The sequence below is a fragment of the Mytilus californianus genome, unplaced genomic scaffold, assembly GCF_021869535.1.
Source record: "Mytilus californianus isolate M0D057914Y unplaced genomic scaffold, xbMytCali1.0.p SCAF_10, whole genome shotgun sequence".
In the NCBI taxonomy this organism is placed as follows: domain Eukaryota; kingdom Metazoa; phylum Mollusca; class Bivalvia; order Mytilida; family Mytilidae; genus Mytilus; species Mytilus californianus.
In genome coordinates this window covers 46202621-46230142 of record NW_026262582.1, presented here as the reverse complement: position 1 = coordinate 46230142, position 27522 = coordinate 46202621, and the positions used below count along the sequence as shown (strand labels likewise).

The following is a 27522-nucleotide window of genomic DNA, read 5'->3' as shown; positions in this document are numbered from 1 at the left end:
TCTTTAAGTTACCCTATTCGATTTCAAGATCAGACAACTTCAAAACATAAAAAGATTTACCGCTCAATATGTTTTACCTATAAATCTATCTTCATTTTGTTTAATAAAATTGAGAATGGAAATGGAGAATGTGTCAAAGAGACAACAACCCGACCATAGAACAGACAACAGCAGAAGGTCACCAACAGGTCTTCAATGCAGCGAGAAATTCCCGCACCCGGAGGCGTCCTTCAGCTGGCCCCTAAACAAATATATATACTAGTTCAGTGATAATGAACGCCATACTAAACTCCAAATTGTACACAAGAAACTAAAATTAAAAATAATACAAGACTGACAAAGGCTAGAGGCTCCTGACTTGGGACAGGCGCAAAAATGCGGCGGGGTTAAACATGTTTATGAGATCTCAACCCTCCCCCTATACCTCTAGCCAATGTAGAAAAGTAAACGCATAACAATACGCACATTAAAATTCAGTTCAAGAGAAGTCCGAGTCTGATGTCAGAAGATGTAACCAAAGAAAATAAACAAAATGACAATAATACATAAATAACAACAGACTACTAGCAGTTAACTGACATGCCAGCTCCAGACTTCAATTTAACTGATTGAAAGATTATGTCTTCATCATATGAATATCAGGCACAATCCTTCCCGTTAGGGGTTTAGTATCCTACCATCATAACATATATGAGAAGAACATAACCCGTGTCATGCCAACAACTGGTTTTTAAATAAATGTGTTTAGTGCCGATGCAAAGACCCTATAAGTGAATCAATATTAACGCCAAAATATGCAATCTTTAATGACCTGACAACAGTATCGTAACTATATCCCTTCTTAATAAGTCTATTTAAAGGTTTTGTTAGCTTCAGAGGTGAATACTGACATTTTTGTGCTCTATAAAGAATATTTCCATAACAAATTGGATGTGAAATACCTGAACGTATAAGAAGTCTGCATGTTGAGCTATATTTACGAATGATGTCCTTATACCGATGATAAAATTTAGTAAATGTTTTGACTAGTTTGTGATATCGAAAACCCTGGTGTAATAATTTTTCAGTAATACATAAATTTCTCTCGTTAAAATCTAAAACATTGTTACATACACGAGCGAATCGTACAAGTTGAGATATATAAACACCGTAAGATGGTGACAAGGGAACGTCACCATCTAAAAATGGATAATTAACGATAGGAAATGAAAAATCATCTCTTTTATCATATATTTTAGTATTAATCTTTCCGCTTATGATATAGATATCAAGTAGCTTATTTTTCTGTCATTATTAAAACAGAATACAATCTGTCCCTATACACTATTCCCTCATTGTCTAGTGGAAGTCCAAATTTACTTCCAAGCTTTCTCCTATAACAGGACTTACATTTACGTTGCATTTATTGTTCATCCTCATCTTTGGTGTAATATCGTGTTCATGTTCGAAAGGCACTATTAATTTCAACTTTGTTTCATTATATAAAGAGATATACTTATGGTTAAAATTTGTATTCTCAAAAATTCACAGTGACTAAACTAATACCCGGTTCAAAACATAGAACAAAGGTCATTAATTTTAGATATTACAGTTAATTCTATATAAAGTTTTATTTCACTGTATTATAATCAATGACGGGACTTTCCTATTCAAAATATTTTTACGTACTTGGTTTTCCCAAACTTATGACTTTGATAATTGTTACTCTTTAACATGTGTGATAACAAAAGATTACACATTGTTGAAATAGTAAAACGATTATTATCCATACACAATTACTACATTTACAATTTTTTCGTAACAATCGTATCACGACAAATTTAAATGAATAGAAATAAGAAAATTTTCAAAAGATTGGTGAATATCATTCATAGATCAAAACGTTAAATGTGTGACTATATAAAGGTCCTTATTTTCAACAAATGATTTCCTCGATTAACACGGTCAATTGACACATTAAAGACGAACAATATATGTACATTTGTGCGACGTTTATATAAAATCACAGAGAATTGTGGCAGGAAAGTTAATATAGATAGTTATGATGAAGAATTTGAAACTACTGAACATGGTTCAATTTATCAGATAATTAACTTTACCGAAGGAGGATAATCAAAAGAATAAAACGGTATGTAAATAATCTTTCGTGTCCCGTTTGTCACTATTTAGTTTTTTTAAAACAGAAGTAACTTTAAACACCATACCTTTATTTAGATATTTGACAAAAGTTGTACAAACCAAACATTGTAAATCAGAAGGGTTTCTAGATTCTTTGGTTTGCCGAAACACCCAATTCTAATGATAACAGTTTGAGAATGACGTTATTTCAAATGAGCACTTATACCCTGAAGACTTATTGCCCTTTTGTAATCTTAGAAAAAAAAAATACAATAGAAATAGACTGAAGACATAATCTTTAATCAGTTTAATTAAGGTCTGGAGCTGACATGTCAGTAACTGCTAGTAGTCCTTTGTTGATTTATGTATCATTGTCATTTTGCTTAGTTTCTTTTGTTATCTATTCTGACATCGGACTCGGACTTCTTTTGAACTGAGTTTTACTGTGCGTATTGCTGTGTGTTTGTTTATTATAAATTGGTTAGAGGTATAGGGGGAGGGTTGAGATCTCACAAAACATGTTTAACCCCGCCGCATTTTTGCGCCTGTCCCAAGTCAGGAGCCTCTGGCCTTTGTTAGTCTTGTACGTTTTTTAATCTAAGTTCATTTATATGTTTTAGAGTTTAGTTTGACGTCTATTTTAACTGAACTAGAACACATTTTGTTTAGGGGCCAGCTGAAGCCCTCTTCCGAGTGCTGGATTTTCTCGCTGTGTTGAAGACCTATTGGTGGCCTTCAGCTGTTTCCTGCTCTTTGGTCCGGTTGTTGTCTTTTCCACACATTCCCCATTTCCATTCTCAATTTTATGAAATATACAAACGTCAACATAACTATGTAAATAACCTATTAACGTGTAAACTTTCCTCAAGTCCATGAACTTTTGGTAAACTGCTTTTGTTTAGGCATAAGGGTGAAGGTTGGTACCTATTAAAACGTTTAAACCCGCTGCATTTTTTTGCACCTGTCCTAAGTCAGGAATCTGATGTTTAGTAGTTGTTGTTTGTTGATGTGGTTCATAAGTATTTATCGTTTCTCGTTTTTTATATAGATTAGACCGTTGGTTTTCCCGTTTGAATGGTTTTACACTAGTCATTTTTGGAGCCCTTTATAGCTGTAGTTTGGTGTGAGCCAAGACTCCGTGTTGAAGACCGTACTTTGACATATAATGGTTTACTTTTACAAATTGTGACTTGGATGGAGAGTTGTCTCATTGGCACTCATACCACATCTTCTTATATCTATAGAAAATATTGTTGTTTGCATAACTTCGTACATCTGATGTTTTTTCAAGTCAGTTAAAGGATGTATTTTTTTTTTAAATTCTAGACATAGAGTGATATTCTTGATTATATGTGAAAACGAATTATGCTTCATCTTCTAGTCCATTGAATCATAATTTGGGCATGATTCTTACATGCATGTTACCTTTTCTCTTTCAAAAAGTGGGCTACCTAATCGAATTTTAAATTACTTTAATGTGTAAGTAGATATCATTTATATTGCAACATAATTTGATTTTCAAAATATTTTCTTACATCAAGGAATTTAAGTTTTTTTTTGTCAATTTATAATTTTCCTGTTTATAGTCTGTTTCTTGCATATTATTATATACAAGTGTGAATGGAAACGGTGAATGTTTTAAAGAGACAACAACCCCACCAAAGAGCAGGAACCAGCCAAAGGCCACCAATGGGTCTTCAGCGTAGCGAGGAAGTCAAGTAACCGGAGGCGTGCTTCAGATGGCCGCTAATCGATCATGTATACTAGTTCAGCAAAAATAAATACATATATTGTTTTACTATTTTTTTATTTTTATTCATTATTTTGCCCATTATTCCAAATTCAGTAAAGCCTTTAAAAACATTCAGATATGATCTGAACACATTATTTCTACATCTTAAATAGTTAGGTAAGTCGAGCATGCAGTTGCTATTTTGAACGCATTTTAAAAAATAAACACCGCTACTTATTTTTGTCTTAAACAGTATGAAATGCAAGAAGGAATCCATCACAAGACAATAAAATTACTAAATTATAATACTGGTAAATGATTTACAAGAAAAATAAGCAATTTCACACTTTCGATTATTGCCGAAAAAATTATAATTAACCGTATACTTATATAACTCAAAACATGTATAAAAAATCAATTCTGATAATTGTAAAAGCCATTCGCCCGTCCTCTGTCCCTTGAATGTGACATAACATACGGAGATGTATAATCGAATTTGTACGTGCCATGAGCAAGGCACGAGAACTTTGGTTAGGATGTGATTACCCTTACGTCGCGATAGATATCACCTCCGGATTATGTGGGGTCATTTGTCGCTCGGTCTTTTGTTTGTATGTAGTATTTTACATTTTTTGTAGACAGTTGTTTATCTTTTCGTTGGTTTTATATTTTGCCATGATTTTGCCGGTCTATCTTCGAATTATGAATTTTGAGTATCCCTTTGGTATCTTCCGCTTACTTTTGTTCTCTAGTTTTCTGAATTTGTAAAAATGATAAGTTTCAATTCCTTTTCGCTAAATCCTTAAAAATGGAAATTTAGATAGTCAGTGTTAATATCGAATAAACAGTTTTCTAATATTTTCCATAGTAACTTTCGTGTTGTCCGTTAATAAAATTATTAAGCCATTTTATTTAAATGGAGTTTAAATATAAATAGTTAAAACCAAAATGTAAACCTTAACCGTGCTTAACTGAAAATAAAACAAAACATTATTACCTCGTTGGGTGATATGTAATGAAAGAGGAAATAAATACAAACCCAGTAATCTTATTTTTGATGGAGGTGTATAAGGTACAGCAAGGGGGTAATATTAGAAACGAACATTTGAAAAACTGTTATTTGTTTTGTTTTTCAATTCAACAAAATTAATAAAATTTAAAAGAAAATGTTCTGACAACGAAGTATGAATTTATTTAGAATAGCAATGGGCGTAATTCATCAAAACTGTTGTATATCTATGATTAAAAAAAACACACCCAATTGCCTCCTACATTAGAATGTAGAATGATACAAAAAAAAAATGTATGACATGACTAACTACAGTGAGTTGTAATTTATGTTTTTAAATTCTAGATATGACAATTGTTAGCTAATTTAATTAATTTATAACACATATTCAATAATGTTGGGTTAAAAGAAACAAATGATCAAATGTCATCTTTCGTTTAAAAACTAATTTGAATTTATCTAATTCATTTTAAGTTCAAGTGTAGGCTTGGGGAAGTGTTTTCTTCTATTATCCTTCTAATTTTCTTTTTGGTAAACAATGTATCGTTAATATAAAAGGCACAATTGTAATTCTGTTCTTACTGGAATTTTTTACTGTTCTTTCACAATACAGGACGCTATTTTTGAAAGATCCTTTGTTGTGTAGCAATGATGCAAATATATTTTAGTCAATATTTCCTTGAAATTCTTTAATTTCACTTTCAGATATATCGGTAAAGTTTCGTTACTCAATAACTGTTTTTTGCATCTCAAATATCAAAGTGAACTTGAGCTTGCTGTTTTCTTAGACATTGACAAAGAAAGACGACTTTACAAAGAATCTGCCACAAGCATTATGATGTCATCTTTCGAATTGTCAAATTCCCAATAACTTCTTAATATGCTTACATTAAATGTACGCACAGTTTATAGTTCTATCGTGGTGTCCTGGTATACTGTCGTAAATTTTTGGGAGATGTCTGTTGATATTCCGTGGTTTACATGCTGCAATGTTCTATTATATTATTTATTTATGTATTTTTCTGTCCTAAGTGTTCTTGCGTTTATTTGTGCTGTATTCCTGCCACGAAAGGTTGTCATTTTAGTGGTATGTTTAACATTGTCATATAAGCGGGAGGTTTGACTAGCCATACAACCAGGTTCACCCACCATTTTTTCTTAAAATGTCCTGTTCCAAGTCAGGAATATGGCAATTGTTTCTATGTATGTTGGTGTTTGTTCTCCTTTTAATGTACTAGTTGATGTGTTGCCCTCGGTTTTGGTTTGTGACCCGGATTTGTTTTCGCTTAATTTATATGTTGCCTTTATTTAATAAGACTGTGCTCCATACAAAAAAACCGGACCCAAATTGTTTTGAGGAAAAATTACTGTCACCATCAAGAATTACTTAAGAAATACGATATATATGTGTTTTAAATCACAAGCGACATGTTATCACGGTCTTAAGCTCGTCTAATCTGTCAATTTACCGATCGTACCCTATTCCCTTGTGTGACAATTAGACTGCGTTTGGGATCGCATGGCGGGTGACGTTAATCTGTCTAATCACCCGGTCTTATTATCAATTGCCTTATAAAAAAAATAGGCAGCTAGGTATATATATAATATCAAATGATAAGTACAATAAGCAGAGATATTTTGAAGTAATGTTATAAGTACTTAAAATTTCATCCCTAAAAAAGAAAAAACCAATGCTGATAAATGTTCGAGAAAAAAAATACGATAAATATATACCTTTCCGGGTGAAAGATTCGAACACCGAACTGTTAATATAACCGTAATGATGTTCGTTACAAACACCTAAACGTTCATGGTTATGAGCAGCATGGTTACAAATCAAAATTAACTTAGCTGCACATCCAAAACTAAAGTATAATTGACCCTTACGGTTCATATAATTGAGTTTCATGTAGACCCTTTGGCTGAAACGGCTGCGTTTACACCTCAAAATAAACCATGAATACAGAAAATTTGGTGTATCTTAAAACAAAAATAAAATTCTAATGCATTTCATACTTTCGAAAATTAAAAACTAGGTGGATTTTGCAGAACACTTTTTTTTCATCCATGCAGAAGATGATGAAAAAAACAAACAGTTGGGTTACTTGATATGGTTCACTCAGTGACACAGATTATTGTCAGGTTTATCCCTCTATTGTCTATTTCAATCAATGCAGTTCACTTCAATTATTACCTATGGGTAGCTCAAACCTCTTTCCCAACTTTGTTTATTTTGGCATCTTCTGTAGGAATGACAAAAAGAATTTCTTTTGAATTGGTAATTGGATCCGTCGTCATTCAATAACGTCAACTAACTCGTGAAAGCGCTCGTAAAATTTTCAAAGGAATGATTTAATGATCAGTACTTGAAACTCTTGGTTTTAAACCTTCCTTCTAAACAGCAACTCTCTATTAAGGAAATCATTATATGAAATGCAAGCTCTGGAATGTCGTATCAACTGAGAGATATTTACTCTATATGCAGGCGCTGGGAAGCTGAAATCAATCTTTTGTAAAGTATTGTTCTCAACCGTCCCTCGATGTCAATTGATAGAATTATCAGTTTTTCTACTGAAGGTTGGTGATTTTATCCGGGCAAACGAGCTTCCTCGACAAATAGAAACTGACTGTCACGAAATAGCACAATAGTGCTGAAAGCAGGTAAAACAGCAATCAGTCAATCATTCAATCAATTGCTAGATATGTCAAAGTATGAAGCAGATTTAGCTTTAGCTGTCGTATCGTTTTATTTCAAGTTCGATGGAAAAGATGCATTCAACAAAATCACTAAATCTTGGCTAATTAAGTTAGAGGACATCATCTATATAGTTGAATGTGAAGTTAAAGGATAATGCTAACTTCTTTGCATTCTTCCTTAGAGGCTCTTGTATGAGGTCAGCCACAAATGAAAAGAAAAAAGTCAACGAGATGAGCATAGTTGCGTCCCGTGGGAATGCCGATTGTTTGTTAAAAAAACACGTCCTCTAAACGTAACAAAAATAAGGTCAATCAGTAAATCCAGCATCTAGATAATGGCAGTCTCATGCAGATAATTTTGTTAAATTTGAGTTTTTTTTTTTAAATGTACGATTTATTCCTCCTTAAGACCAGATACTTTATGTACGTTGGCCATTCTTTTTTAAGGAAACCGACACTACAAACCAGTAAAAGTCTGAAATGGCCTATATCTGTACTCGACTGTACTGATTTTTACTCGACCAGTCTGAATTGGTCTGAAATTTACTTGATATTACTCGACTTTAGTCTGAACCATACTTAACAGTCTGAACTTGTTCTCGACCTTTACTCGACCAGTCCTTAACCATTTTATAAGTGTCTGAACCATTCTCGACCTAGACTTACCCATACTACTTGACCTAGTCTGAACCATACTCGACCAAGTCTTAACCAACCTAGACCTATTACTGTATATATCTATTGTATTTCATCAATTTAGGAACTATATTTTAGAATGGCTTAGAAATTTGAACAACAATTTGAAATCCAAAATGTATTAAATATAACATTTAAAATACTACAACTTCCTACTATCATTCAAATTTCTTGAATGTTATTCAAAACGTTTTAAATGTTTCAGATATATTTTATGGTCACTGGAAAATTTTTAACACTTGATTTTAACAAATAATTATAAAATTGCCTTTCAATACCATCAATGTCATGAAAATTGTTTGGACGAGTATTGTGAAAATAGTTGTATAAAGTTCGAAATTGCATGTTAGTTTCATACGCGCGTCATTGTTCTGATATCCTGTGGTGTTTGTCGTTGATGGAATATGTTCGTTGTTTTTCTGCGGTTTGCATGTTGTGTCGACTATTATATTATTTGTTTGTGCTTTTCTCTTTGATGAATGTTCTTGCGTGTGTTTGTGCTGTATTTCTGTCACGTGGTGTTGTCATTTTAGCAATATTTTTTAACATTGTCATAAAGCGGGAGGTTTGGCTAGCCATTAAACCAGGTTCAACACACCATTTTTTCTTACAATGTCCTGTACCAAGTCAGGAAATATGGCAGTTGTTATCAAATAGTTCGTTTCTATGTATGTTGGCGTTTTTTTTTCTTTTGTTGCACTTCAGTGTTCCTGTTGTTCCTTTGTTTTCCTCTTATAGTTGATGTGTTTCCCTCGGTTTAAGTTTGTAACCTGGATTTGTTTTCCCTAAATCGATTTATGACTTTTGAATACCGGTATACTACTGTTGCCTTTATTTAAGCCTGATAAAAATTTAGGTTAACGGACAGAAAATCTAAAATTTGATAGAACAAATAGTCACAGGACGAAAGTCACAAATAATTTGTGTATGATTGTTTGAATATATAAGGGAAATAATAGCTTTTTATTACATTTATTAATGTTACAGTTCAGGAAATTGTTCATAAGTGTTGATAAATGAAGATTTATCAAATTTAAATCATGCTAAGGGTGTATTAATTTCTCGGCACCATGAAGCCATTTTAAATGTACCAAGCAACTTTGACAAATTGTTTTCTTAACAATTATTTGATCTTTATTGATTTTTTTAGAACACATTTTTGTTTACAAAATTGCTTTATATATTATAGTTCAAGATAAAAAAAACTAAATTTTTTTTAAAATAAGCGTTTTCTTTTAAAAAGAAAATAAATCTTGAACAGAATTGTGACCTTTTGTCATATGACTTTTTGTCCTTTGATTTTCTGTCCTACATTCTTAATCTATGGTGTCAGTCCAGTTTAGTGAATAATACAGTTAACACTTTTTTTTGTATATACAGCAACTTAATAAATTTAGAAACTGAAACACTTGTTTTGTAACACCAAGAATCTAATATTATAGAACTTCCATAACAATCCTTGAAAACCTTTTATTAAAGAAATTGTCTTCCAAAGCTTCAATAAAAATTAAGGTTGATTAATTAAATTTTGTCAAAATTAAAGACATGGCATACAAGAAGCACATTGATAAGATTTAATTTACCTCAGTACAGGTGTGTTTAACAGGTTAAAATAATATTCTACTTTTCTTGAAACTCATGTATTGTTTTTCTAGTGAATTCAAAAGTCCTTGTGATTTATGTTTTACAGGTTGTTGTTCAAAATTCCTTACACCCTTACCAGGAGCGCTATTTGTAATAAGTTTGCCCCATACTTTATAGTTTACCCCTGATCAGAAGAACAATTTTAATCATTTCTTTTTTTTTCCCCCTTTTAGATACATATATATATATGCCAAATTATGATATGAACAGATAAATTTCTGGTATAAAGTTAAACAGTTTCAGGGATTTTTTTTGGCTGTTGTCAGGTAAGTTAAAAAAGATAGTTATATATCTATTGAATGTAACCATAAAACCTAATGTCATTTTTATTTAAGAATTCAGGTGACTTAACCATGATTAATTTTTGTTAAAAAAAAACCACATGGCAAACAAAAAGCATCTTAATTAGGTTTTATTACCTCAGTACAGGTGTGTTTTTCAATCTTTTTTTTTACCAAAAAAAACTTAAAAATTAGATAATTTGACTATCTAGATTTGATGAATGTGATAATTATGTAAGGATGTAAAAATCTGTAAACATATCTTTTCTTTAATGTGGCTTTTGTCATGTCAGATAAAAAGATAGTTATATAAACAGTTAAAAAAAAAATTAAAAAGTAGAGGTTATTTGGTTAAGTATGGTTCAGACTGGTCGAGTATTGTTCAGACCTTTGGTCGAGTATGGTACAGACCGAAGAAAAAAATAGGTGGAGAACTGGTTGAGTACAGGTCGAGAATGGGTTAAGACTGTTTCAGACTGGTCGAGTAATATTTCAGACTTTTCTCAATGGCAAAGATAAGGGTCAAGTACAAATCAGTTCTGTCGAGTATGGTTAAGATTGGGGTCGAGTAATATCAAGTAAAATTCAGACCAATTTAGACTGGTCGAGTAAAAATCAGTACAGTCGAGTACAGTTATAGGCTATTTCAGACTTTTAACGGTTTGTAGTGTGAGCAAGGCCAATTCTTCAATTTTTCTTTAAATTTGGAATAGGAAACACTTGTGTAAAGGGTAAAAAAGAAAAATGGTTTATTACTATTGCAAGAAGAGTAATGTCAAATTATATGTACTCTAACAGATCTTTGGAATCTTTTAGTGTTCACTTCTGACATACGCAGCCCCTAGAGTATGAAGTTTTTTAATAACTTTAAAGCCCAACTTTGATTGCTTATAAAATTGATGTTAATAACTGAAAAAGAGGTTTCGTAGAGCACTTGTATGACCCATCAATATAACCTTGATAAGGACACAAGTTATTTATTTTATTGGGTCAACAATTTTCAAAATAGAGTTCTTTCCACCCATGGCAATGGATATTTGTTATTCCTGCAATAATATATCAAACACTAAAATATTTTTCACTTGAAAATATTCTTTTTGTCAAATTTGAATCCATTCTGAAGCACACAAAAAGCTTAAAAACTCTATAACTGAAATCTAGGTTCCTGACACAATATTCTCACTACCGCAAGTACACTCATATCTGAAGGGAAGTTTGTGAAATCGAAAATATTTCACTAGGACAAATATAGCTTTTGGCATAAGAAAAAATAGTTTAACAACCTTATTCGGAATTTTTGGTTTTTAAAGCAAAAGTAGTCGATTGGCCTTCCCACTGTTGTTTGCATTTGACCGCCAATGATGAGTCTCATGTAGACGGACGCGCGTCTGACGTACACAATTATAATCCTCGTATCTTTGATCAGTTGTTTTAGACTGAATTACTCGTGTTCACATTAATCGATATCAAATTATCACTCGTTATGGAACCTACAATTAACAACCAATTATTACCGTATTTACCAAAAGTATGAAAGCAAGTTTAATGCACATAAACGCCGTCATTGAACGCCAACAAAATGTCGATCTGGTAATGAGAATTGAATATAATAGAAATGGTTAAGACCCCTTTCTATGCTCCGTTTAAAATTTCAATACCTCACTTTTTCATCTAATATGATGGTCAAATAATGTGATACAGTATTTTTCACTTGAATTTCTAAAAGTCTCTTTCATAATCATTTTTTTCATCATAAGTACGAAATCTGTGTTTAGGCTATCTAAAACATGTATAATATACAATGCTATTCATGAAAAAGCTTTTAAATTCCATGAAAATCTTCTTATCTTTCAATTTTGTTTTTTGTATTCATGTATTTTTGAAGGAATTATAATGAACAATGAACATTGATGAAGAGTCATCCTTTAGTTGAACCTTATTATTGTTACGAAATTTAAAATTAATTTTCAATTCATTTTAAATGAATTTAATTTTTAACAAATGCATTCATAAATAGTTACACAATAAAAAAATAAATTTTAATACAATATTCATAGGAAATAATATTATACATATAATGGTGTTTTTTCATACTCGTATAACTTCACATTTAAAAAGACTTATAAAGGTGCGTCCATTGATAAACACAATAATACGTCCGCTTATTGAATTTGCCTTATTCATGTCATTTAAAGCTCTGCAAGTACTCATTCGAGCAAGTCATTAGATAATATATCGTATGTCCATATAATGGCGTAAACTGAAGAGGTACACAAATATTTTCGACGGTAAGTAATTATCCATTGTTAAGATTACAAACTTACAAGAATAAGAAAGTGGTAAATCAATTTCATGCTTCCGAAGTGCTTTTCTTGATTTACCTTCATCAGGACAGCTCAAAGACGAATATTTGAAAGCAAGAGATGTAAAAAAAAAAGGTGAATATATTTAACAGAGACAATCAATGATCTGCATCAACTCTCAATTAGGCAAATAAAACAATGACATACGCCAGATACTGACGACGTCCCGAACTTGAGTAAGGTACATGTAAATGTGGCGGAGATGAACTAGTTTGCTAAGATCTTAATTTTCCCTTTACAAAACGTACAGAAATTATACAATATAACCCATTTGAAGAAAAGCACTTTTTTAAAGTATAAATAAGATAGACAACAAAACACAGAATATATTACAAAAGAGAGGCGAAAGATACCAAAGTGACATTCAAACTCATGAGTCGAAAATTAACTGACAACGCGATGGCTAGAAAAGAATCAGACCAACAAACAACAGAACACAAAACCCAACATAGAAAACTAAAGACTGAGTAACACGAACCCCACCAAAAACTGGGGCTTATCTCAGGTGCTCCAACAGAAAAAGCAGATCCTGCCACATGTGTGCCCACCCCGTGTGTGGCACCCATCGTGTTGAAACAGATATTCCATAACTGTTAATCATCTCGTGATGGTGTCAGTAAATTATACGAAGGGATAATTTCAGCTTCACGATTTAATGTCTTGTCATAATAGCTTCCCTGTGAGCAGCAACCTTCTATCACGCAAATCATGATTGGAAATACAATTGCTGGAATATATATCGTACCATCAAGTGAAATAGCTAAATTACCAAATTTCAAGGAAAATTCAAAAAGGAAAGTCCTTTATCAAATGGCAAAATCAAAAGCTGAAACACATTAAACGAATGGTAAACAACTGTCATATTGTATACAGTATTAAAAACAAATCAATCTTATTGAAAGCAAGTTCCGAGTTCGTCACATGCTGATTGACAATTTTACAAGGCTTGGCCATGATATCGGTTTCTTTATTTCAACGAATATTTACTTTTATCTAATTGGTGAGGATTGTTACTTTCGGAGTATGTATACACAGTTTGATTATGACAGGGGAATTTTCAGTTTGACAGCTTCAGACATACATGTTTTACCTTTTTCAATTAGACCAAATCTCAACTTTAATTCAACATTAAGTACCAACCTTTTTTTGCAGGTATTATCATCCCCTACTTGCTGTTTTATGCATAATATATAAAAAAGAAATTTGGAAGGTTTCTAAAAAATTTGCAAGTTCAACATTGTCAAAACTAGGGACAATATTTGTAGAGTACAAATACCAAAGGATAATAACTGTGTCCCCGCTCCTAAATAGGAATGACAGTACAAAGGTTAAATAATTGCCACAGTCAATTTGGATTTGACGGTAGCAAATATCCGTTTTCAATTGACGGTAGAATCTCCTGGACTACTGTTCTGGTAGTCCTTAGATATATTGCAATCCACAAATAAGAGGTTGTTTGTGAGATACAAAATTTCAAGGAGCTTATAATTCGAATTCAAATAAGCTGGTTAAATAGCTCTTTTGAGGCAGTGTCACTCATAAAAATAGGCTATTTCTTGCATTTCATAGAAGGGTTAATTGACCAAAATCAAAAGTAATCATAACTAAAATAATGACTAGATAGGAAATATTTTTAGCTGAAAATTTACATTTTAATCGTTCTTTTCAAGACGTCACAAATGTTACAGATTTTTTTTCCACAAATGTTCCATGAATAAAGGTAAATTTCTAATTGATTTTAGTAAAAGAAACATAATGTGCTTGTGTCAACAAAGAATATTTTAGCATATATTTGATTTTGTCAACTATCACCGTAATCTGTATTTTTGGCTTATTTGGGGTGTGAATATTAGTGCTTGGTGAGAAAAACTTGACAAAAATAAATCTTTTTCAATTTGTTGACATGTCTTTTTACCAACTTGACACAATGGACTTCACATTCGGGACCAAAGAAAGGCTGAAACAAAACTTACTCCTTTTTCAAAACAACAAAAAAGAATTTGAAAGTTGGGATTCATTAATTCAAGTTAAAGCAAGCCTGTCACAACCAATAATTTGTACGATAAAGCAATACACTTTTAAATGCAGGTTTTTCGTAAGAATTGTTTCGGTCACATTTAAGTGTTTGTAATTAGGAACTTGCCAAAAGATGTATGAATATTTATTGAAATATTGTTAAAAACTTTCTTTTTTAATTTCTTACATATCTTTACATCAACTTGAAACATTTTCTTATCTTGATACTATGGACATAATATTCGTGTCCAAATAGTGTTTTTGCAGAACTTGCTCTTTGAAATACTTCGCACAACATGTATGACAAAACGCACTATACTTTAAAATAAAACAATCTTTACCTAATTTTTTAGGGTCGAATTTAATTGTTTATAATTAGGAATTTTTGTTTATGACTATTCAAAAATATCATTGTGACGAATAAAAGAGACACATTTGCATAACTAGATAAATATAAAAATAACATTTATGTTGTGTTTGGGTTTCTAATTGACGTTTGCAAAAACCGATAGAAATTACAGTAATACTGGGTTAATTCTTTTAAAATCAAAGATGGATATGTACGGTAGTTTTACTCGCATATTTTTAGTGAGTTTTAAAGATAGTGATTGATTGATTTATTGGTGTTTAACACCACTTTCAGCACTATTGTGCTATTTCGTGACGATCAGTTGTTATTGATGGAGAAAGTCGAAGTGACCGGAAAGAACCACCGACCTTCGGTAAGAAAACTGACAATCCTATTCAAATAAGATTGAAATCGAGGACATCTACCACGTCCGGGATTCGAGTTCACTGTTGGCAGGCTAGTAATACCGTAGTTCGACCACTTAGACCATTATGCCACTGAGGCTCCTGTAGTGAAGATACAATTATGGTCAAAGTACCCTTGACAACATAGAAAACGTTTTACAAAACCAGGAAATATGTGTTAAATGTACAGTGTTGGTATTTGCAGTGTGCATTATTTTGATTCGACTACTTCCGAAGAGAGGATGTATTACGGAACTGTGACGATTGATACTTATTGCCTTCATTTTAGTGTATAAATGCATAAATAACTATTTTGCTGCGCAGACATTCTATGAATGGTTATGTATTACATATATAGACTTGATACAACATATTGTAAACAGACCATCCTAAAAGTAAATTGTTCATGTTGCAGAATGTTCTATCGAATTCGGGAGATATTTGTCATTTTAAAGATTTTCATAATAAATTAATATGGACTTAAATATTGAAATACATGACATGGTGTGAAGGGATCCCAAATTTTGCTTTGGGTTTGAACAAAATATCGGCAGGTCAAAATAATGCTTATAAGATTGTCATGTTCAAATTACATGTTCTTTAACTGAACAAAAACTTTGACTATATGTCACATAACTTTAAACGTTGGCATGTGAAGCTCTATGAATCTGTTTTAAATTCTTGAAATCAGAAATATGACAATAACAGAAGACTAATTTTATTAATGTGTTTTCGCTGTTTAAAAAATCTTTTTCTTCTTTTAAGTGATCTTTTAAAGAGTTACTAAATCTCCTGTCAACCATCTAAAAGCTATTAACCGATTTCTATTTTAAAAACCTACAGGAGCGCCATGTTTAGCATGTTGGATTTATTTAGAATACTCGTTTTTGACTTTTATGACTATTGGGTCTTAATCAATATAGAGTTAATGATCTATTTTTTTTTAAATATTTGAAGATCGGAATGTAATGGTTACTACTCTTCCAAATATAATTTTAAACATTGACAGTATTGTAAAAAATACAATGGACAGCAAATGAAAAAAAACTGCTATCGACTTGCAGTGCTTTGCTGTTGAATCTGTAAAAACTAAATTGATTTTTTTTTATAATAGAAATGTTTCTAAAACAACAATGTAGGTGCAAGAATTTTTAAATCAAATAGGTATCCAAAGTTGACGTTGAAACATTTCAAGGTATAATGGAACCTCAAAATATGAAATTGTGGTTTTATTTATATATTTATCTTAAACTTAATTCTTTTAATAATGTGAATTTTTACTTAGGGTTTTATCCCAGATTTCAAGTACTCACGATTACTGAACATGTAACTGTGATAGTGGTAGCGGGGCATTTTGTGAATGTCCTTTGGATGTGTGTCTCGAATTCTTCAAATTTTATTCACTCTAAATGATCCATTTTTTATATGTCAGCACCCATATCATTGACTTATCTTAATCTGTTTCACAATTATTAAGTATATTCATTAAACCCCATTCCAGACTCTCATGGATTTTCTCCCTTTGGTGTTGCTTTATACATGCCACCGGATTTTTTCTTACTGTTAATTACATAATTTTCAAAAAGAACTGCAGTCGATGTCTCAATATGCCAAGTTCATGTCGGATAGGCGGTACAAGTAGTGACAGTAGTATTTTTATCAATTCTTCTGTCCATATGATTAACATCGATAAGTATGATGATTCGTTACGATGCGGAGACATTTTCACATGTAAGGTAAAATTTTCGAGGAAATAAGTGAGATTCAATTTTCCGTTATTTTTGAAATCCATTTAATCATTGCTTCAACGACGACAACAATCCTATTTCCACACAATTAAATTCTCTAGCAATCTTTCCTTTTACAAACATTCATAAATCCATAGTTGGTCAATCTAGGTTATTGGTCAACCAATATGTGTTTACATATTATATCTATGAACCTCATTCGTGATATTGACCTAGATGCTTGAAAGACAAAAAATCTTGCTTATTGTATTGGCAAAGAAAGATCGTCAAGATCCCTTTTAATTACTGAATTTTTGGAGGCTCTGTCTAAGGTACTATCCCTTGTGTGTCGATGATTTTGATTTTTTTTCTCAGGTCAAATAATTTGTTAATCGTGCAATATTAAAAAAGCAAATTATTTATGGCAATAAAAAATGACAAATTGTTTTTAAATTTTTCAAACAATGATGTGTTTTTTTTTTTATTTTTACCTATTTCCAAATGAACCCAACAATTTCGGAAACAATAATGAATAAAATTTGTGTATAAAAAAGCCTTCACCTTCCTAAATAAAGAGGCATAGTGTGTGTCTACGTTTTTATATTGTATGTGTTTTGTTGTCTATTATTTGAATACCAATAAAGATGTGTGTTTTACATTTTTTTTTCATATCTGCCTTCTTTTGCTCTACTATACAAGTTGCAAGGGTGAGTACAATTGGAATAAAATAGGTTTAATATCGCCATATTTCTATGAGCCTTTTCGTAATCCGGAACGTTATCATTTATTGCAATTGACTATGATCTGCTGCATTATAATTTTTTGGCAGTACTTTTGTTGGTATATCTATTTCCTAAATTCCTATATGGATCTACAACCTACATTATTGGAAAGAAAAAGTAAAAACACTAAAGTTTGTGTTGAATCTCAATATTCGGGATTTGATTTTTACTGGACAAAGTAGTTAAAAAAAGTTTGACTCGTTAGATAAGCGATAACAATCAATTAAATGTCATGTTAAGCATGTATCCGGAAAAATGCATACACTTCTTGAATTGGCCTTAAAGCCAAATCCTCGATGTAATAAAGTTTTAAAATAGAATTAAGTAGACTTTCGTTATTACACTTTGATATCAGCCAACAAATGCTAATATGTACCTTAGTTGTTTTTTTTTTATTTTTTTTTTTATTTATAACCAGTAAATTGTTGTTTAATGTCTTCTTTTTCGTCTTCTAGACATGTTAGAGATTCTTGCATTTGTGCCTACATTTTCAAAGCTTCGAGGCAGTCCAAATGATGACTGGATAGACCGAATGTCGCATGTTTATACAACATCGATATTGATCATCTTCACAGTTGCAGTCAGTTCAGGTCAAATTTTTAAACATCCAATACAATGTTGGGTTCCGGCAGAGTTCGAAGAATCGATGGAGTGGTATACAGAGTACCATTGCTGGATTAAGAATACGTACTACGTTCCCATGCTTGAAGAAATCCCGGAAAATATTTCCGAACGTCAGGATGCAGAAATAACGTATTACCAGTGGGTTCCTTTGATTTTGCTTTTCATGGCAGTCTTATTTAAATGTCCAAATGTCGTTTGGAGAATATTTAACGACGGATCTGGAATGAATCTAGATCAAATGGTACTCTTCGCAGAACAAACTCAACTTGGATCGCCAAAAGATCGCAATAAGTCTATAAAATCTCTGGCTAATCTTATGGACAAATGGTTGGACTCCAACGTTGAAAAGAACTTAACCTTTATTAACAGGAAAAAGGCTGGGAAGTATTTAACAATTCTTTTCCTTTTTGTCAAGGTCTTGTATGTTTTAAATGCATTTGGACAAATATTCCTTTTGAACGCTTTCCTTTCTACTAAATACAGCTTTTATGGTTTTGATTTTTTCGAAAACTGGAAAAGCAATAGACCATGGAGAGATTCCCCAAGATTTCCAAGAGTAACCTTATGCGATTTTCAAATTAGACAGCTCCAGAACGTACAGAGATTTACTATTCAATGTGTTTTACCTATCAACCTATTCAACGAGAAAATTTTCATCTTTATATGGTTTTGGTTAATTTTCATCACTTTTTTGGCAGTATGCAATCTATTCATGTGGATTTACTTGGTCATACTGAACACCAACAAAATACAGTACTGTAGAAAGTATCTGAAAATGAATCACGAGCTCCATAAAAAGTTTGATAAAAAACTTTGCCGCAAGTTTGCAGAAAATTACATGCGTGATGATGGCGTTTTAGTGCTGCGAGTTATTGCGAACAATGCGTCTGATTTGGTCGTGAACGATCTCGTTATGGAGCTATGGAAAATATACAAAAACAAGAATGATCAGAATACCACGACAGGTGAAGATGCCCCACTATTGAATCCAGTTGTTAAAACAAACCTTTGAATAATGAGAATAATCAAATTTCCCAATGCAATACATATTAGGCTTGTACTTCTGTAAAAAAGAAAAATGTTTTCGCTCGATAATCTATGAATTTTACTATTTAGTGTATTAATTGATCTATGACAGCAATTGTCTTACAAACTTTAAACATGCAGTGTCTTATAGCTGTTTTATCCGATTAGTTCAGCAAAATGACAAGATGCTCAATTTTATTTACATCATAAATTGTTAACAGCAAATGCATGGAAATTAATACATAACGATTTCTAATTTTATAAACAGACTTGTACTTTTTATTCTATATTAAGGATGTACTTAGGTCAGGCTTGTGAATTTTTGTCAAATGCTCGGATTCCTTGTTTTTTTTTCTTACGATGCAGGGTAAAATATTTTGCCACATAACACCCATTTTTCTTTTCATATAAGTCTTCAATAGCTCATAAAAGGTCATTTACCAAAATTTAAGCAAATTCTATCTTTCTTTTCTTTCGATTTGAGACTCAAATAAAATCAATGCCAATATAAGGTAAAAGTCCGAGCCAGCCTTTTCCCGCCACATTTAAGAAAATAAATATCTCTGAAAGGAGCTTTTTAAATTTGTCACTTGTAACGTACAAGAACTTTTAATTTGAATCATAGCCAATGTAGTTTAAGTTTTATAGTTTTATAGTTTTTTATTTTATGTTTTAAAAGCTTTACTTTGTTTGGTCACTCACAAGTTGTTTAAAACATTTCAACTATTAAAATGTTACTACATGTATATCAAATCAACATAACAGCTTTAATCGTATACTCCATCTTTGACAGTCGAAAAAAACAAGAAGACCCCAATAGATGTATGGTGAAAATTAGAATTCACTATACTCTCTGTGATTAAAACATATATTTTTCTCATACTATGACTCACATACTATTTCACTCCGGGTGTGGAAGAGACAAAACCGGTACCTTAAAGATTTATTGTTTTATTTTTCAATACCAACGCCTTTGCGATCAAGGCTCAGTATTTAGAAAATTAGATAAAGAGATCTAAAAAAGCATTAATTAATTCTTCAGTTTCATAAAAGTGTCGAAATTTCGGTTTAGTCGAAGTTTTCTCGTGGTCCCAAACTTTGTTTCATATAAATACTTGTATTTCTACTCCTGATGAGTCGAAATTTCGGATGTCTAGAATTAAATTTACCGTTCCAAGGTTGACAAAATCATTTAATTTATATTCTTTATGTTGAAGCAATACACAAATGTAAAAACATGACTTTGGGGATTTAAATTGATTGTATAACGAGTTTAGTTTGACACTATATACACTTGTTATTACATTTCTCGCTATTGAACACAGTATTGATTAATGTCATTATTTTGTCACGAGTGTTTCCCTATAATTCTATTTGGTTTTCATAAAAATATTTACTTATGTTATAAAAATGTTGCGTTGTTTTCATTTAATATGCATTTCAGAAAGTCTTCTGATTAACTGTTACACATGAATCTGGTGAATGACTCGAGCCTTGTCTCGGGAGGATAGCACGATTTACAAATGTTAATAAATCCAGTGAAAGACCAAGCCTAAAAACTGGGGCATAGCACAGTAACAGACAAAGGCATAAAACGTAATTTATATGCTACAGCATACTAGACTAAGTATGATGCTACTAGTATTATAGCGGCAGAAGAGTCGAGTGGTTAAACAAAAGAACTGTTTCCGATTTTGGCATTCCTTTGTCTGTTGGTCTACTTTTTTAGCCATGACGTTGTCAGTTTATTTTTAACTTATGAGTTTGAATGTCCCTTTGGTATTTTTCGCCTCTCTTCTATATCGATTTCCAAATTATTTTTTTTTCTTTTTCGTCTTTTGCAATGGCGTTGTCAGTTTGTTTTCGACTAATGAGTTTTAATGTCTCTTTGGTATTTTTGCCTCTTTTTTGATAAAATATGAAACCCAATAAAACATGTTAACTCATAATATATTTTGAGCAATTCCAACCCTTTTACTATAAACATGTCGTACTAAACATGGTTCCAGTTAGTTAAAACTGCTGGAATATCCTCTGTTTGAGACGAATATAGTGATCAATGGCTATGAGTCATGGCTATACCAAAAACAAAATTTACTCTAGGATCTATTACACAAAAATGTAGGTAAAATATCTCATTGGGTAAGGCGCATATTTATTTTTAACCGCACCTGTAAACTGAATGTATTTGGATTAATATGTTAATTATAGTTTATAAACAACATTCACATCAAGAAATACATTAACATGCATTTGAAATTGAGATGTGACACATTGTTAGACTAAATTTAAATTGTTTGTTCTTGCAATGTCGTGCATCTGCTGATTTTACAGTTTTATCTATACTAATGTACATTGTATATATGAAATGCATTGCATGCTTGCCATATATATATATATATATAAATATGTATATAAACAAGTCTAAATTGACAACAACGTTCAAACCTATGATTGCGTTGGATAAAAACAGCAATTTGTATACGTGTGCATGCAAAACAAATTTCTTGGTAGAGTGGTCTAAATACAGGACAAACAACATTCTCAAAAAGACCAAGAATGTGAAAAAGTATATTTTAACAAAACGCATTTGACTAGCAGGTCGAACAACGGATGTTCTTGAACCCTGCTGACTGCCATGGCGATTGCCAAATAAACGGATCGCCAGATGTAAAAATGGATCTTAATTATCAATTTAACACCAAACAGAAAACAATAAACTTGCGGAAAAGATGGTATACCGCAAACATGAGGTGCAAAAATTTGTACACCATATCCGGATTTCGACAATTAATGTCTCTTCAGTGATGTTAGGAATCGAAACGGTATTTGGAAGGCCATATAATTTACCTCAATTTGGAATTGACTCTTGAATTTTGAAGAGTCAAAATAGGATGAACGGATCATATAAATCCGAAGGCAAATATAATACAAGCCCAAACGAAAAAATAAAGTCTAAATTGAAAACAACGTTCAAACCTATGATTGCGTTGAACCTTCAACAAAGAGCAAAACTCATATAGGTATAGGTTGCACTTCCGTAAATCCAGACAATGCAATTTCCCATAGGAACGCCCTTTTACGGCTTAAACTGTGCCACTTTTACAATAAATTTTCGTAAAAAATCATATCCTAAAATAGAAAGTTCATATGCACTTCTATTTTTTCATAGGACTATGCGGCATATTTTCAATATATGTATGCCTTGAACTTATAAGAACCTGTATGAAACTACTCTGATAACAAACTGAAAGCATTAAAAGATACTATAAATGTAAAGTTTAATAGATAATCATTCCAACATTCAATATTATATAAAGTATTCAATGCTATCTCTGTCTCCTGTCGACATCTTACTGTACGCCCAGTCATCTATAAAAATTCACAATTTCTTATTAAAATGGTCAATGTAGAACTCTTGTGACACTCATATCATCTCTGAATCCAAAACATCCTATGGTTTGTCTGCATAAAAAGAACATTTTCTTAGGGATGATTGTTTTAAAATCTTATCTAAACTGAAGAAAGTTTCTTTGTTCAGCTGCCTACAGTATACTCCTGTAAAATATTTATATATAATCATCATTGTAAATCTTCAAATATGCTACAATATACAGAAAATAGCGAGAATAAAAGAGAGGCAAAAGATACAAAAGGGACATTCAAGTTCATAAGTAGAAAATAAACTGACAACGCCATGGATATTAAAGAAAAATACAAACAACAGTTCACAAAACACAACATAGAAAACTAGAGACTGAGCAACACGAACCCCACCAAGAACTGGAGGTGATCTCAGGTGCAACGAATGGGTAAGGAGATCCTGCACCATATGTAAACATTGTACAAGATATCACGTAACTCTTTTTAAAATTTGTGTAAAATATAGCAAAAATCAAACATGTAAAGTAATAAAAAAGGTACTAGATATTGTCTGATGGTACAGGTAATTTGGGTTAAAACAGTCAATTCTCATATAAGGATCTGACTAGAATAAATCCCACAAATTAAATGTCATTTCGGTCCGATTTCATGTAAACAAACTCATCATAGATACCAGAATTAAATTTTGTATGCCAGTTGCGCGTTCCGTATACAAAGGACTCATCAGTGACACTCGAATCAAAAAGTTGAAAATGCCAAATAAAATACGAAGTTGAAGAGCATTGAGGACCCAAAATTCCGAAAGGTTTTACCAACATACAGCTAAGGTAATCTTTTCCTGGGGTAGAAAATCCTTAGTATTTCGAAAATTCAAAGTTTTCTTAACAGCTAATTTATAATCAAGACCATATGTTAACACAGAAGTGCTGACTACTAGGCTTGTGATACCCCCAAGAATAAACCTCCAGTGGCAGTGGCATCGACCTAGTAGTTGTAAATAAACTCATCATCATTTTCTTTCTTTAATTTCGAATTCATAATGACAATCTTTATAATTACTATACTTTTGTATTAGAATTGTAATTTTTCGAAGATTGGAAATTTATAAATTATCGTTCAACTTAGTGTTATTTATCCACAATACGAAAAGAATATAAAAAATAAAATCATATAATATTGCATAGCTTTTGTTTTAGAAAATTTACTTACGTTGACACAGTATAAACATAGTCAAGAGAGATCTCACGTAAAATTCTTCCATCAATATTTTCTTTGAGTTATGAATCAGCTTGTTGATGATGTTTCAACTAAAAAGGATTTTATGTTTTATATCAAAGTGTCATTTGTTGGTTTATATATATTTATATGTACAATGGAAGTAACCTGCTCAAGCAGCATATGTTGTTGAAACTGTGAAATCACTAAAAGGAAACGTAGGTATCTTGCTTGTTTTTCCCAAAGGGAACAGTAATGTCATACTAAACACTAAATAGCTTTTGAAAAAGATAAAATATGTTTCCATACTATAGTACCATGGAATTTACAATGTGCAAAGGAAATCGCCATTATTTTAACTGAATATATTAGGGCCCTCAGAATATGAACATTTATGTTTTTAAAAACCTTGTTTATTATAGTGGCATTTAGAGTTTAATGTATGTTGTCGGATTATATCAATTGTTACGAGTCACCGCTTAGATTGCATCGATATAATTCTTATTACAATCATGGCTGAGTTCCTAAGTCGATGTTTAAAGCTTTTCTTTTGTTATTCACATATTAAGTAAATCTTATTCAATTGGTCTGTAGTTATTGACTCGGTACTGACAAGATTTGTAACATACCTTATAATTCGATTCATTCATCCTGATATGGCTGCATCCATGGCTTAGTGCATCATTTGCAAGAGATGGCACAGATGAAACTCCTTGATAGAAAAGAGTATAGCTCTTTCTGCTTTCTTTATAACATTTTCTCTTAATCCTGATATATTTTGTTAGAAATTTTAGAAGTTGCAAGTAAATTTAACAAAGTTTTCAAAATCTATAATGTAAAATTACAAGTTTACTAATATTTTCGCAATTGATTTTTTGGTACAGGCTATTTGAGTAATAACAGGCAAGTGTTATATGCAATGATTGGTACCCTAGTATCACCTCATCTGCTAATTATTAAACCAAAAACTATCAATGTCAACATTTGAAAAAGAGACCGTCAGTAGCTGTTTCTTTCAGTATCATCGACACAACATAAAATGATGTGATATTTGATGAGTGTACAGTGTAGCTGTCTGCCTATCAATATAGATAAACACATCCCTGTTGCAGAAAAGGGAAGGAAAGATATCCCATATGAATTATTCATTAGTAGTAAAGAAAGCCTTTTCGAAATACTTGTATAGCAAAGTATGATTCTAACTGCCAGATTACCTTTAGAAACACGAATAAATATGATTAAACATAGACGACTGTTATCAATTCAAATATTTACAATTTCTCAATTTAAGCTTAAACATTTTACGTGGTTTTGTTTTTAACTTCATTGCACTGTTAATAATTATTGTTATGTTTATTCTGTGGTAAGACAAAGGTTTCATTATCTTAACTCTTTTCTCAAACAACTTGTCTAGAAACTTATTACATTACAAATATTAATAATTTATGTATCGGAAGCTAAAATAAGAGCGCTTATGGCTATTTTGTCTTCCATACAATCAAACATTTTCCGTACTACGGTTTTCTGGGATTTAAAGCTGTTTTCTGCTTGCCATAATTTTATTTACCAAACAATGTTAACTTCTTCTCAATTTTTCTAATCAATTTTTGCCCCATTGTTATGGGCGGGACATCGCAATCTTTTGATATTTTAGACATACGCTTTTTTTATTTATAAAAATTACCAGAAACGGATTAAAAAAGTGTTTTTATTGTAAATGATGCTGGTTTTTTTAAATATTTATCAGAATTTTCTCATCAGATAGAGACTCTCTTTCTTGATGATATTTTAAAGACCAATCATGTATTAGAATTTGTTGGTAATTTGTCATTTTTGTTAAATTTGAAAGGAGAAGTTTCAATAAGGCCCTAAAATGGCCCCTATTTTAGCTACAATTTCAAATTAGGATTTATTGACCAATATCACAATGAATCATAACTAATACATTGACTAGATGGAAAATATGTCTTTTTATTGAAAATTTACGCATTAAAGTTTTACGTACAATGCACGACGTCACGAAAAGCTCTCACTTTGATAAATTAACGAAAAGTTAATGAAAAATGGTAAATGCTAATGGTTTTAGGGAAAGTCTTTCTTCTCTCAGTCATTTTCTACACAAGGAAATACCTATACCAAGTCAGAATATGACAATTGTTTTCCATTCGTTTGAGCTTTTGGTTTTGCCATTTAATAAGAGACTTTCCGTTTGGAATTTTCCTTGGAGTTCGGTATTTTTGTCATTTGACTGTTTTTTTTATTTATTTTTTTTTTATTTTTCTATACAATTATACTGTTTCTGGTTTGTTTTTTTTTTCTTCTATAAATCGTTATAATTATCGTATGTTTTGACTAAGAACGGTCAAATGTCGAGCATTGTCTTAAAATACCCCCAGAAAATCAGCATATAAATGGAAACAAACAGATGAAAAGACAAAACTTAATGTATATTTCATGAATTAAAAAAGAACAATCAGATAGCAATACAGTTGAAAGGTATGCATGAATTATCAACAAAAAAGTATAACAAAAATACCGAACTCCACGGTAAATTATAAAAGGAGAAGTCCAGAAAAACTGACAAATTAAACGTTAGATTTTATCATCAAATTGAAAGCTAGTGACATATTCCTTATTTGGTATTGGCATTTTCCGAGAAAAAAAATGGTGGGATAAACCTGGTTTTTCATAAAACGCTTTAATGTGTAAAACATATGAAATAGTGTATGTCAGCAGGTGTTGTCAAGTGGAATCATGCAAAGATAGTAACATATAGATATAAGAAGATATGGTATGAGTGCCAATGAGACAACTCTCCATCCAAGTCACAATTTGTAAAAGTAAACCATTATAGGTCAAAGTACGGCCTTCAACACGGGGCCTTGGCTCACACCGAACAGCAAGCTATAAAGGGCTCCAAAAATGACAAGTGTAAAAACATTCAACCAGGAAAACTAACGGTCTAATCTACATAAAAAACGAGAAACGGTAAATAAAAATAATTTTGTTGTAAGGTATACATGAATTACAGAAATAATTTTGTTGTTCCTAGTACGAGAACAAAAGTGAAAATTTATCGTCATATTAAACACTTATCAAAGGTGGTATATATTAAGAATAGTGAGACTAGATATAACACTGAATAAATAATCATTAAATAACACAAATTCATTACAAATTGTATCAACAGGTCAAATTAACACGAAAGTACGATTTGAGAGTACTCGCAGTTACTGAAAGCTAGTCAAAAACAATTAATAATGAAAAATCATGCATCAGAGACTAAAATCAACTAAAACACATTCCAGGGATTCAGTGTTTTAACGTCATGGACAGTCAAAGAAGACATGACTTGTGCAATGTCAAAATAAAAGTATCGACAGGCAATAGGATAGTTAGGAGTTAACCTGTTAATAAATATGTATAATGTAATATATAGATAGAGTAATCTCTAT

At 31.6% G+C, this 27522-nt stretch overlaps 2 protein-coding genes across 4 annotated transcripts in view; both read left to right on the top strand.

The window, feature by feature from the left end:
• Positions 1 to 27522, top strand: part of LOC127718235 (innexin unc-9-like) — a 115440-nt gene that overhangs the window by 13478 nt on the left and 74440 nt on the right. The gene's annotated exons all lie outside the window — the stretch shown is intronic.
• Positions 1824 to 20350, top strand: LOC127718233 (innexin unc-9-like). Of its 3 annotated transcripts, none has more exons than XM_052224221.1 (2): positions 1824 to 2128; positions 18274 to 20350. In XM_052224221.1, the coding sequence occupies exon 2, from the start codon at positions 18276 to 18278 to the stop codon at positions 19452 to 19454; it is 1179 nt and encodes a 392-aa protein (XP_052080181.1). In that variant the 5' UTR covers positions 1824 to 2128; positions 18274 to 18275; the 3' UTR covers positions 19455 to 20350. The 3 variants fall into 3 exon arrangements, with proteins under 3 accessions (XP_052080181.1, XP_052080180.1, XP_052080179.1); XM_052224220.1 differs by lacking the exon at positions 1824 to 2128 and adding an exon at positions 12377 to 12465; XM_052224219.1 differs by lacking the exon at positions 1824 to 2128 and adding an exon at positions 17482 to 17743.